Genomic DNA, 14507 nt, shown 5'->3' on the forward strand with positions numbered 1-14507 from the left:
CATGATGAGAATAACAAAAAGCAATACAATGGCCAATCCACTTAGAAATAGTTTGTTTTGAAACCGGTTTCCCCTGAGAACCCAAAGCAAAAGAAATAAACAACTGTTGAGACTGCCTGAACCCTTTGGTTCTGCTCAAATAATAACGTAACTGCCTGTGAATATCCAAAGAGTGCAAAATTTTTTCCCCTTTATTTTGGGGCTCAGCATAAAATGTAGGCAAATGAATAGATTGGTTTAATGCCACATTAGAAACAACCTTAGGCATAAAAGTAGGGTTAGTACGGAGGGAGACCCTATCCTTATGAAAAATCAAGAAGGGTTCAACTGCCATTAGAGCCTGTAATTCAGATACCCTTCTAGCAGACGTAATGGCCAACAAAAAAGCAGTCTTCCAAGACAAAAACATTAACTCAGACGTAGCTGCAGGTTCAAAAGGAGGTAAAGTGAGCTTTTCCAACACAAAATTGAGATCCCAGGAAGGAGTAGGAGCTCTACGTGGGGGTCTTATGTTCTTTGCCCCTCTAAGAAACTGCTTAAACAAAGGGTGAGAGAATAAAGGTGGGTCACAGTCATAGTGAGCAGAAATGGCTGCAGCATGAACTTTTACAGAGGAGAAAGACAAACCCTTGTCTAATAATTCTGTAAGATACTGAAGTGAAACACTCAAATTAGGCACAGAGACATCAAAGTTCTTTGTTTTGCTCCAAACAAAAAATCTCCTCCATTTATCAGCATAAACTTTTCTGGTACTAGGCCGTCTGGCCTCCAAAATGACATTCAAAACTTGTTGAGGAAGCTGTGACCCCCCAGGGTCTAAAACAGAATATGCCAAGCTGTCAGATGCAGGGACTGAATCCTGCATTGCGGAAATGATTGCTTGCCTGGGACAAAAGGTGTGGAACCGATGGCAAAGGCCAAGGAGGCTCCCGTACTAAACTCCTCAGCAGAGGGTACCAGTGCTGACGTGGCCAATCTGGAGCTATTAGAATCATGCAAGGCTTGTCCTGTCTGACCTTCAAGAGCACCTTGGGAAGAAGAGGCAGAGGAGGAAAGGCATAGACGTGAAGGTTGTTCCAACTGAATGATAGAGCATCCACTTTCCAAGCTTTTGGGTGAAACAGCTTTGTGCAAAACTTTGGCAGTTGGAAATTTAGTGGAGAAGCGAACAGATCTATGTCTGGAGTTCCCCAAGCCACCGTCAACTGTTGAAATACATGAGGATCCAATTTCCATTCGTGGGGATCCACCATCTGTCTGCTCAAAACATCTGCTAAGGAGTTCTGTGCTCCCGGCAGAAACCTTGCCTGAAGAGTGAGGTGCAAACTGAGAGCAGTCTCCCACAAAATCATAGTTTGTCTGCAAAGAGGGTACGAATGGGTTCCCCCTTGCTTGTTGATGTACCACATGACTGTTGTGTTGTCTGTTTGAATCAACACCTGTCCTGGTTGAAGTAGATCCTTGAAAGCCATCAGGGCAAATTGGACTGCTAACATCTCCTTCATGTTGCTATGCAAATGTTGAAGTCTGGGAGGCCATGTGTCTTGAACCCATTTCCCATTGAAGTGCGCTCCCCAAGCCATGTCTGAGGCATCTGTCGTTAAGATCTGACTCGCCTCTGGTCGGGTCACAGAGAGTCCCTTGTTTAGGTGACATTCCTGAGCCCACCACAAGAATTCCCTTTGGATGCAAGGTATAATCTGAATGACAGTGTCCAAATCGTGGCAGTGTTGAGTCCATACGCTTTTGAGATACCATTGTAGCTTCCTCATATGCAGTTTGGCATTGGGAAGCACCAGAATACAAGATGCCATGAACCCCAAGGCCTGAAGGACTGTCCTTGCAGTCAGCCTGGACCGTAGAGATAATTGCTGGAAGTAAAGGGCAAGATTTCTTTGTTTGTCCGGGGTCAAAAACGCCATCTGAGAGGCTGTATTCAGTCTCACACCCAGAAAGCACATGTCCTGAGAGGGTACTAGACTGGACTTTGTTTTGTTCACAGAATACCCTACGCACCTTAACACTGCCATAACATACTGAAGATGGTGAAGTAACTTGACTTTGTCTTGAGCCAGAATCAGGCAATCGTCCAAATAAGGAAAAATTTGTATTCCCCTTAGTCTTAAGAAGGCTATCACCGGAGCCAGGACTTTTGTGAACACCCTGGGCGCAGTAGATAAGCCAAAGGGCAATGCAGAGAACTGATAATGAAAAGTGCCAGCCCGAAAACGCAGGAACCTCCTGCAGCTGGGCCTGATAGGAATGTGAAGATAAGCCTCTTTGAGATCCAGAGTTACCATCCAGTGATCCTTGCCTAGCAGAGGCAGAAGCTGTTGCAAAGTTAACATCTTGAATTTGGGAATGTCCAGGTATGTGTTGAGAATAGACAAATCCAGAATTGGCCTCCAAGTGTTTCCTTTCTTTGGTACCAGAAACAGGCGAGAATAAAATCCTAGGCCCATTTCTGACGGAGGGACCCCCTGGATAGCCCCCATTTGTAAAAGTAAAGAAATCTGTTTGTGAGCCTCCAACTTTTGCTGAGGAGGAACGTCTGGCATGCCTTTGAAAGGAGGCAAGGTGTGAAAATAAAACTTGTAGCCTCTGTCTATAATGTCCAACACCCATTTGTCCTGGGTGACTAAAAGCCAATTTTGCCTGAAAAGTGCCAACTTTCCTCCCAGAGGAGCTGCCAGACAGGAGGGATCTGGCAGCTGGAGATACAGGTCATTGGGTCTGTTTACGAAAAGGCTGACCCCCTGCCCTCACCCGAAGATTGTGCAGGGGAACTCCACGTTCTAGGCCTGAAAAAACCCTGAGCATGAGCTCTGCCCCTACCACGTCTAGATCTGCCCCTAGACTGTAAATCAAAAGGATAAGCCCAACCCTTAGCAGGCCAATTTCTGCTAAACTTAGGGGGCTGCACCTGTAAAAAAATCCTTAACTGTCTGCATGGACTTAGCTTTGTCTTCCATTTTCTTCAAAACTGACTTCACAGGAGAACCAAACAGAACTTCAGATTGAAGGGGAGCATCCAAAATTCGAGCTTTAACATGCTCTGACAAGTTCTGATCCTTAAGCCAGGCGTGCCTATGAATAACTGATCCAGTGGCAGCCACCCTGGAAGAAGCCTGAAGAGCATCAAAACCACACTGCAAAGAATGCTTACCCACCTGATCAGAGGCATGAACTAAATCTTGCAATTCCTTACACTCTATGCCCTCTGCCAAAGCATCTACCTTAGATTTTAACTGACTTGGGAGAAAATTCTGGTACTTCAGCATATGAAACTGGCAATTCAAAGCCCTCATCGCTAGAGTGGAAGAGGTATACACTTTTTTACCCCACCTATCCAAAGCTCTAGAATCTTTATCCAGAGGAACTGGATTCTTTACAACAGAAGCCCTGACACCCTTAGGTCCCTGGCTAATAGTTTCCGGGTCAGCTCTTGGGCTCTTATACAAATATTTATGAGCCTCTGGCACTCTGTAATACCTGTCTGGCTTGACCGGGGCAGGAGGCAAAGAATCAGGATTAAGGGAAGCTTCAGAGAAAACATCCTGAACAACATCCAAAACAGGGGGAATAGCCAAGGGCCTATGCTGTGGTAAAAACAAAAATTCCCTAAGTCTCTTTCGAGAATCTGAGAAATCCTGACCTTCCCACTTAAAATGCTCCCTCATGGAATGCAGGGTTTCAGAAAAGGAAAAATCCTCTGGAGGGGAAGCAGAAGGACTAGAATCCTCTGCATCTGAATCAGAATAAGGAGGAAAATCCTGAATGTCTTCAGCCGAAGACTCTGAGTAATCTGAGGAATGCTCCAATCCTTCCACCTCTGGCTCCACCCTAGGCCTCTTATCTGGAGGGGGCATAGAACCCCTGATTAAGGTAATCAATTCCTCTGCCATTTTCAGCATATGTTTTTTAGGTACAGAACCTGCAGAACTAGGGCTGACGCCAGAGGAAGACAAACCAGGCCTGACCTTGGAAGGTGCCTTAGAGACAGAAGTAGAAGGCCTAACCACCTTATGCAAAGAAGGGACTACAGAGACCTGAGAGGCCCCCTCAGCCTGACCAGACTCCTGAGAGGCCACATCCTGCAAAATTAAAGGCTCCCCCTGAGATTCAGCTGAAACCTCGGCTGGATCCACAGATTCCACCGTAGTTTCCAAAGAACCGGCGTCCGGAACGGACGACTCATCCTGCTTGGACTTTAACGATTTTTCCTTACGCTTCTTAGCGGTAGCGGGCATCGGAGGATCCGACGGCATATTGTAGTTACACCGCTTACCGAAGACAAGTCTAGCACAATATAACCTGCGTTTAATGGTGCGCTTATTAAATCTAGCACAAAAGCGACACCCGACTACGTCGTGCTCAGGCCCCAAGCAAGGAATACAGAGAGAGTGGTAATCCCTATGAGGTATCGGTTTCCCACAAGAAATACAATTATTCACTTTTTCTGACATCCGGATTTAACTGAGGCAAGAAAAGACAAAAATATTCCCCAACGGGGTACTTAGCCCAACTTGGTCTTCGGTCTGAAACTCCAAATACGAAAATTTCAGGACGCCGAACGGCACTTGCAAACGCTGCTTCTGCTTCGGACCATGCGGCAAGAAAGACTGAAGATATGGAGTCGGTCATGCGCTTTAGTACCACGGCGTACTGACGTCAGATCTGAGCGACCATGACCGACGCCAGCCTAACACTTTGGTATTCGGGCCGACCGAGGACAGCGGACTACCCACAGGTTATGACTGCAGCAATGTGAGATGAAGAACATCAGATGTATTACCCAAGCATCAAAATCCTCTCCAAGTGATACTTATAGAAAAGTAAGGGAATCGGAAAGGTGTTTTTATCTTGGTGTGAAATGTGCAGTACTGCACATCTGAGCCTTAGAAACCAACAGCAATATATTAAAAAAAAAAAAAAAAAAAAAAATTCAGTAAAATAGAACAGTTGGCCACTCAAGCAGAAGTGATGGTTAGGATTAATACATAAACGACTTAAATGTCACTGTACATTAGATAAATATGCAAAACTGTTAGGATACACAGAACACTGAGGAACACAGGCAAATGCTGTTGCTTCAGCAGAGATAAAATGGCTAGTGAATCATAGACTACAAAATAATAATTTGAAAGGCAGGAAAAGGAGAAAATGGAAAATGAAAACGCAACAAAATAAATAAGAAGTGAACAATCTGCCAAAACTCTTAAATGCAAGGTTACAGGAAAGTATTCTTACAGAAAAAAGCCATCAAAAACAACAAAGCATGTAAATGGAACAGTATATGTATGGGGGATCACATTAAGTGAGATGTGAGGTACTGTTTTTAAAAACAGTGATGCGTTACTAATTCAGTCGCTTGGTCTATGGAGTGGAAAATGAAAGCTGAGATGTTGTTAAAGGATGGTGTATAAGGCAACTTAGGAGTAAAACACGGGTAGAAGAAACTCAATGTAAATCAGAGGAAAGGTGATCAAATGCACAATCAACACACAAAACACTGGAATGTGATTCACAAGAATGATTGGTAGCTCATCCATGTGCATATGGTATGTGTACGGTGGTATTCTAAATATTAATAAAAATCAAAGGAGATATGCACTACACACTGGACAGTATGACTAGACTTTCTCTGCATTAAGAATAAAGCAATGATTAAAAGAAATATAAAAATGAAGATATAAATGAAGTAATTCACATGATCTAAGCCCACAATGGCGGTTTAAACTCCACAGCATGCAACCACCACATCCATTACCTTCAGAATTCGTGTTTGTTCCTTATAATCCTCATCTTCATCAGATTCAGCATCAGGCAATTGATAAATTTTTATACCATGTTCATCTATTTCATCCAGAATCTAAAAGAGAAACCATAAATAGTGAATTCAACAAACTACCAGACGCAAAGAGTGAAGCCAGAATGAGGAAAACTAAACATTCCTCACAAGTTATGCAAAACCAAACGCAATTCAATTTAGTCATTCTTAAAAACAACCCAAGTGTCCATTTATTTCTATCTACACCTAAAAATTTGTATTACTTAACTTTTCTTTGCAAGCCATTATCTCACCTTTTTAAGTAACCTGCAAGACATACTTAGCAAGCAAGTCACTAGTTCGTTTTGTGGCTCCCCTGCTAAAATGTCAAAATACACACAGTTCATAGCACCAGTACCTTTTAACACTGTACTTGTCAATTATGTTGTGTTATAACACACTTCAGTTCTATAGTAATCATCAAAAACCCGTTTCAGTATTCACAGGAACATTTTAAGCTGTACTAAATACATAACATGAGCATGATGTTGTCAACATGGCCTCTGTCAAAAGAATCTACATACAACTATTAACAGATGTCTGCCCATGCTCAGGTATCTATGCAGACTTGGTGGGGACTACAGGTTTCAAATATGCACAATGCACAATTCTACATGATTAGCCACTCAATTAAGTGGGCACCTTGCTCAAAGGAGAGAGAGCAAGTTTGAGAACTGGAACTACTGCACACAACTGGCCAAGTACTAGAATATGGTCTGAACAGATCTCTCTTGCTGTCCAATGGGGATGGTTGTCTGAGATTACAGCTAGTACGTTTAGAGTTATTCACCAATCTTAGAGACCACCATACTGTGTAACTAGAGTGTACTCTTTCTTTCAGTTTTTGCAATGCAAAATATAATGAAGCAAACCGATATGCTTAGGCTGTATTTGATTTCTTATTTGCTAATCAGACTAATGCCTGACAACAATCTCAGACAATCTGTCAGTGTTAAAGCCTTACCTTCCTCATGGACTTGAGACCTTGAACTACCGTCTTTTCCTTAATGTCTCCTGCACTGTCAGCAGTCCTAGGTGTCATGAACTTAGGAGACTCCTGCATTTGCTCCCCAGACTGTGCATTTATATTAATTCATTAATGCTAACAGACACTCTTAATTAGGTGCCACATTCTTGACTCCCATCAGGTTGGACAGCATCCTAGACTTGACAGTAAAAGGAAAAAAGTGAAAAAATCTTTTTAAACTTTAAAACTGCAAATTGTAACTTAACTTGGGGAAGAACCAAGCAGTCACAGACAAGACTTGTAAGCTGGGTCTATTTGGCTCCATAGGAACAGAGAATGGGCAATATGTTTAAACAAAGAGATTACATGCAAAGCAATGAGACAGGACTCTTCCAGTTACTTTATGGCAGAAATGTTCTCTTTCTTAGACACATGATCAGACCCAAGAGCTAGAAGATTCAAAATTTTTGCTTACATGCCTACATAGATACTTCTATACTCAATGGGGTTAAAATGCAGATGTACACAAGTAGAGGACACCCGCTAGAGTTATATGCACAAAATGGATACTTGGGAATGTGCGTCTGGGACTGTCAAGCACTAACACAGCTTTAAAGATCCGCTTTGGTCTGTACTAGGCACTTCATTCCCAAAGCAGTAATTATTAACTTGAACATTCCTTTTGCTGGGAGTTTGATCAAACCATTGTCCAGCAAGTCCATTGTGGGCTTACACTTTTACTCTTGATAGCAACAAAGAAGGATATTACTAGAAGGTGGAATAGGAGGTAGAACCCTCCGATAAAAATTGGTTAAAGTTTTGATGAAATATAAATGCGAAGGGAAAAAAACTTAAAACGTAGGGCTCTGGTCATACATAAAAGTAAATGGACCCCTTGGATAGCATTCAGATACACAGATAAATGAGACTCATTTACACAGTTTAGGTGGTTATGCAACTGCTTAGACGTAGCCTGGATTTTAGCCATCCACAATGGACAAAATGTGCAGTTAAATCAAGAAAGATGCAGTTATTACTTACATTGCATGCAAACAAACTATTTCTTTGAAATATTTTGCAACTCCTAAGCTTCTATGCACACCTTTTTGAGTTGCTCTTTGATAAGGCTGTTCACGAAACTTGTAATGTCCTTTATCAACAGAATTTCTGTTAAGAAAAAAAAAATGTGGTGGTATGAGGCTATGTCTACGATTCTTGTCGGCATATGCTAAACCTATACCCAAGGCACGGGATACAGTCATGTGTGGCATATGGTATTAATCTACACTAAAAGTATGGCTACAGAAGCAAACTAGTATTCGTGCAGTCACGGTGGCAAATGGTGCTTCACTGATACAGCTAGCAGCTTTAACTTTCGTACACTCCATTGATGTAAACATTCTGCATGAAAAAATGTGAATGTTCTACTTCAGATGCCAGAGTTGCTGAAGTCAACTTGGTCAAGTATTACAAAGGATTTTTTTTTGGTTCCATCAACGAAATCAACATTTGTCATCCTGACTGACAGGTATTCAAGATTTCTAGTGAAGCAACATACTAACTTAACATCACCTAAGACGCTTGTATAAGTACTTGAGTTTTTTTATAGTCCGGGATAAAAAAAAAAAAAACGTCCACCAATTAAATAGTTTCAAGTGTAAACAATTCTGCAAAAATATGGGAACACATCACAGAAGTGACAATTTTACCAACAGAAAATCAGAATAATACAAAGGCTTAGTGTTCATCAAGGGAATGGTCTTGGGACTTCCAAGATGAAAGCTAACTGTGCAACGTCTTTAAATTTCTGTTTTAGGTTTCTAATACATGACTGAAATGGACCCCATTCCTAAGTCACGGTAAGCAAGGTAAGATTAAAGTTCATGAGATTAGTATTTTTAGTCTTTGCTGTTTGCCAAGAGTGCCCTTCTCTGGACCTACAATGTACCTAGAATTTCTGCCTTCTGCAGTCCATGTGGCATTACATGTATTGGCAGCATATTTAAGTAGGATTGTAAATTCTTTATCATTAGGTCTACTCTACTACTAATATTGGAATTGCCAGAGTATCTTTCTTGTACATTGCTCTCATTTCTGCTTGCAAATCTTGGTGCTGTCACTCTCACTCAGTACCCAAGACACTAATTGCTGGGTACAGAAGTTTTATTGATTAACATTACTTTAGTCTTTTTTGTTTAAGCTACTATATCTATTTTTCTAGCATCCATTTTTAAACTGTTGTTACTGGGTGATGACATGTGACGTGATCATCATCAACAATGCTTTGTGGTTCATGTTTCCAGTGCTTCTCGGCTACTTCTATATTGTAGAGGTTGCACAATCACCAGTGTAACAGTCCTGCCACATTATTGTACCTTTCAATGTATAAACCAGTACTACCATTTTCAGTTTTATTCTACAGAATCTGCATTTGTCTGCTTCTCCCACTTTTTCTACACACTTAGTAAACCAGCATTTATGCAGCCCACTAATGTTGGGCCACCATTACTAGCATTTCATCTTTTGTTTTAAATTAACCTCTTCTTAACCATTTGTGTGTCAAATCTTTGTCAACATGTGGTAGTTTCTATAAGTTCTCTGTACTTGCCACTATATTCATGGGCTTTCCAATTATCTTTCCTTTTCTTCTGGATATTTATATTATTTTTGATTTCAGCACTTACATTTGTCTGATTTCAGGTATACTACCAGTTTGGACTCCCATTATGTCCTAAAATATTTCTGCTAAACTAAATAAAAAATGTCATCTTTGATATTTTCCTCTTCTAGCTTGAAAACTTTCACAATGTTTGGATCTGTATGAGGTCAGCAAATATGCATCAAGTGCTATGACTGTAGACTTTGACATGTAGTCAGTTTTGAGGAGCCCCATACCTCATTCAGACTGAGGGATGTACAATTGTTGTATGAACTACACTGTTTTTCATACATCATTTGATAAGAATGCATTTTTCTTGGGGGGGGGTTTTTGTCCACCTGATTAACTGCTGTTTGTGGCCAAAAAGTAAGTTAAAAATACAGAGAACAAATTGAGTTATAACTTTGACTATTCCTAGATGTCAAGATATATTTCAATGTTGGCTTTAGTCATCCAAAGTATTAATTATGTAGCTTTGTTCTCATTTGCTCCATGTTTTTGTGTGATTGACCCTTCTATTCCCAAATATTTACACACTCCCTCCTGCTTAAGTTCCTTTATAACACATTCCTGGTCCAGGTTGAGGTCTTCTTGGTCCTGCAGTTTTCCTTTTATAAATGCTCCTTTTCCACATTTATCAAGACCAAATTTTCTTATATCTGAAAAAGTTTTAACAGTTTGTAGTTGTGCTTCTAGATCATCTGAAATTGAAAAAGTTTAAATCATCCGCCAAAAGTAGTTGAGAGTCTTAGAAAAAGAATCATTTCTGGGAGTTAATAAAACTACAATTGCAGCTTAAATAAACAGCTTAATGGTTAAGGGCAATAAAGAACAGCACTGGCAGCATAGAACCACCCTGGAATATCCTCTATGAATTTTTATCCCTGGGTTAATAATTTGTACTTTGCCAAAGTTCATCTTGGCAGCTTGGCAAAGTGGGAACATACAACTGTGGTAGGTGATCACAATGCATCTACATTAAGCATGATGACAGTGTGAAACTAGAAGCTAGGGATAAACATATCACCAGTACGACTTACACTACTTGTGATTTAAAAGGGGTGGTATACCTGACAAATTGTACTTATTGTATGGCATTCTATGTAGGAAAGAAAGGAAACTGAAGCAGGGGATATACAAACATGTAAATGATATAAAGAATATTTAAAATGCTTTGTACAGACAGTGTGGATTGTCCAAGAGTGAATTTTATTTTTGTTGTAGAAGATATCCTTGTAGACATTGGGGGGTTGTGGGAAGCTTGTATAGAAACACAGACCGCTTTACTTTGCAGATTACACTAGAAGCCAATAGACCCCTCCCCCCCCAGGGTTAAATGAAAATGTTTCCCTTGCCCCAGTACTTAGATCAGCTAGGCTCTAAGAGTTAAGCTCCAGGTTTTAAAATAATGCATATGTTCATATACTTCCTATATTTTAAATGAAAATATGTTTTATACCAGGGTTTTGGTGATTTAGGTGTTTTATCTAAAATGTTCACTGATTTTATTACACTGGTCAAGACGTACGAGTTATTATTACTTATTTTACATTAACTTTTTAAAGTAATTTTTATTTTCTTAAGAAGATGGTGCTATTGTATAGGACACTATGGGATTTATTGAATTTTGTTTTAGGAATATATACTGTAACTATTAATTCTAGATTTTAATGATAACTTATGAAGGGGTTCGGAAGTTTTTAATAATACTTTAAAACTGGTTTTATTTAAGGCTTAGGTTTTATTTAAAGACAATTTTTAATGTTTATACGTGATTAACAACCTCTTCCGTTTGTTATTTTAATGTTAATTAGGTTTGTTCAGGGATTGGCTAATAAGTACTTATTGTAGGTATATATTATTTGTTGCTTGGATCTATGGTGGTTTACATCTGAAGTGTTACAAATGGAAACGTTAGTAACAATTTTGCATTTATGTTTTTTTATTCGTTGCATCAATAAATCTTCCTGTGATTTGGTCCAGTGTGGCTTGGCGCTTGTACATTTTAGATTACTAATTAATTTTCACCAAGATTTTCCTCCTTTTTTTGGATTAACTGTATAATAATTTACTTGACACAGGATATCCACTTCTGTAAACTGTCTTGACACTTGTAGTACATATTGCATTCTTGATCACAATTTTTCCTAGCAATATTCTGTAAATGCATTTCAATCTATTGTGGGGCTCTAATCCCCTGTATACAAGGTATACCTCCAAATCTATTTTAAAGTGTTTTATATCTTACATGAGGTTTTTCTCTCCTTGTATATAATTATATTATAATTACTTATCAGGTACTGTAAAATGTTTGTGTGTACGCACTTCTGCTGCCCTTTTCCCAAACTTGCTGTAAATTACTGAATCTGTTGTGAGGCCGAGGCTTTTCTCCATTGTATGGATTTACTCATCAACTATTGCTTTAAATGTTTTCATAGGTTCATAGGTTCATACTAGGCTATCTGCCCTAGGGCATTTATAAGCCTAGCCAGAATGTGTTTGGCTTTCGCCACCCATTTTAAATTTATTTTGCTATGCCATTTTTCGAGGTTAGTATACTGTGCCTCTGTCTAACAGTGACACAGAAGTGATACCCGGGGTAAACCTACGATTTCCCATCCACTCATCAAGATTCCTCTTGAAGAGAGTCAATGAGGGGCTCTGCCTAACCTGGACTGGGATTTTATTCCAGAGTGAAGGGAGCCTCTGGGTTATGAATCTGTCCCTCCAGCATGTCCTATTTATTTCAGTGCTGAGGTTCAAGTCTCTCGAGCGCGTAGCTCAATGGGATTTGGATTTTCTGAGGTGCAGCATGTCCATTAATTCCGGGTTGGACATGGCTTTATACGTCAGGCACAGATCGCCTCTGAAAGTACAGTTGTGTACACCTACCATAAATGTAGATGTTAGAGTGTCTTCACTGTTGCAGTCATAACTGTAGGGTGCTCCTGCCGACAGGCAGCCCGACGTCGGCCAGAATCCCAAAGTCTGGGTCCGGCGTCGGCTGTACAAGCCAGTACCCTGACGTCAGTACGCTCTGGTATATAGCCCTCAGCCGACGCCATCTTCTCCAGCCTTTCTTGCCCTAGATGTCAGAAGTCCCCAATAAATCATAAATGAATCCCACTAGGAAATACAAATACACCACAAAAAAGAGAAAAAGAGGGGATAGGAGGGAGGGAAACACCGACTGCAACAGTGAAGACACTCGAACATCTACATTTATGGTAGGTGTACACAACTGTACTATGTTCATCGTGTTTCACTGTTGCAGTCATAACTGTAGGGTGGAATCCCAAAGCAGTGAAAAAAGGGGGGAGGTTTAGACAGAAGAAGGGGCAGCAAGAAGACCCTGCAAAACAGCAGAGGCAAAACCTGCCCTGGTCTTAGAATACAAAGGAAGATTGTAGTGCTTGGAAAAAGTATGCACAGAACTCCAAGTGGCAGCTTCCAAGATATCCTTGGTAGGAACTCCCCTGAGAAAAGCTGTAGAAGTAGCAGCTGCTCTAGTAGAATGACTTCTCACAGTACCTGGAAATTGTTTCCCATGATGAGTGTAACAAAATCTTATTCCATAAGAAATCCATTTGGAAATAGTTTGTTTGGAAATAGCCTTTCCAAGAGAACTGGAGGCAAAAGAAACAAACAATTGGTTAGATTTTCTGAACTCTTTAGTCTTGTCCAAATAAAATCGTAACTGTCTGTGTACGTCCAAGGAATGCAAAATCCTTTCCCCTTTATTCTGAGGATTAGGAAAGCAGGTAGGAAGGTGAATTGTTTGATTCAAAGCCACTGTCGAAATCACCTTAGGCATGAAAGTAGGATTGGTCCTCAAGGATACTCTGTCCTGGTGGAAAATAAGGTAAGGTTCCACAGCCATGAGAGCTTGCAACTCTGAGACTCTTCTGGCAGAAGTCAAAGCTAACAAAAGAACTGTCTTCCAAGATAAAAACTTAATATCTGAAGATGCAGCAGGCTCAAAAGGAGGCAAAGTAAGTTTTTCTAAAACATAATTAAGATCCCAAGCAGGAACAGGAGGGGTTCTGGGAGGTCTTAAATTCTTAGCCCGTCTCAAGAATTGTCTCACCAAAGGATGAGAAAAAACAGGGGGGTCAGTATTGAAATGAGCAGAAATAGCAGAAGCATGAATCTTAATGGAAGAAAAGGAAAGTCCATTAGACAAAAGATCCGAAAGGTAAAGCAAAATAGAAGAGAGATCAGGCACCAGAGGGTCCAAGCCTCGGTCCTGCATCCAAATGCAAAATCTCTTCCATTTAGAGGCATAGGATTTCCTAGTGCTAGGTCGTCTAGCTTCCAAAAGAACATCCAAAACTTGTTTGGGAAGGCTAGAAGAGATCAAATTCCTTTGAAGAGCCAAGCTGCCAGACAAAGGGTCTTGAGATTGGAATGTAGCAACTGACCCTGATGCTGGGACAGAAGAGAAGGGTTCAGAGGGAGAATCCAAGGAGGCTCCAAGAACAGGTACTTTAAAGTTGGATACCAAAACTGTCGAGGCCAATTTGGAGCAATCAAGATGAGGAACTTGGGCTTGTCCTGTTTTACCTTTAGTAAAATCCGAGGAAGAGGAGGGAAGGCATATCCCGAAAGGTTTCTCCAGCTGAAGGACAGGGCATCCACTTTCCAAGCTGTTTTGTGGAATGACCTGGTGCAAAAGAGAGGCAGCTGATGATTGAGATGGGATGCAAACAGATCTTTCTGGGGGCATCCCCAAACTGCAGTAATCCTGTTGAATAAGTTGGTGTCTAGCATCCATTCGTGAGGATCTAAAATGTTCCTGCTCAGGCTGTCCGCTAAGAGATTCTGTTCTCCTGGTATGAATTGGGCCTGGAGATGTAGATTCAGATTTAGAGCTGTGTCCCATAAAGCCATAGCTAGTCTGCAAAGGGGGTATGAATGAGAACCCCCCTGCTTGTTTATGTACCACATGACTGTGGTGTTGTCTGTGCAAATCAAAAGAGGTCCTGGATGCAAAAGGTTCTTGAAGGCTAGAAGAGCATTTTGAACTGCCAACATTTCCTTCAGATTGATGT

The 14507-nt window shown here is 40.7% G+C and overlaps 1 protein-coding gene across 1 annotated transcript in view; it reads right to left on the bottom strand.

Annotated features, from left to right (window-relative positions):
- Window positions 1-14507, bottom strand: part of LOC122801242 (septin-2-like) — a 919510-nt gene that overhangs the window by 474461 nt on the left and 430542 nt on the right. Inside the window, exon 5 of the mRNA XM_044070794.1 lies at window positions 5771-5872. Within this exon, the coding sequence (XP_043926729.1) occupies window positions 5771-5872 (102 nt within the window). The remainder of the gene's footprint in view (window positions 1-5770; window positions 5873-14507) is intronic.

The sequence above is a fragment of the Protopterus annectens genome, chromosome 4.part1, assembly GCF_019279795.1.
Source record: "Protopterus annectens isolate FY-2018-M chromosome 4.part1, PAN1.0, whole genome shotgun sequence".
In the NCBI taxonomy this organism is placed as follows: domain Eukaryota; kingdom Metazoa; phylum Chordata; order Ceratodontiformes; family Protopteridae; genus Protopterus; species Protopterus annectens.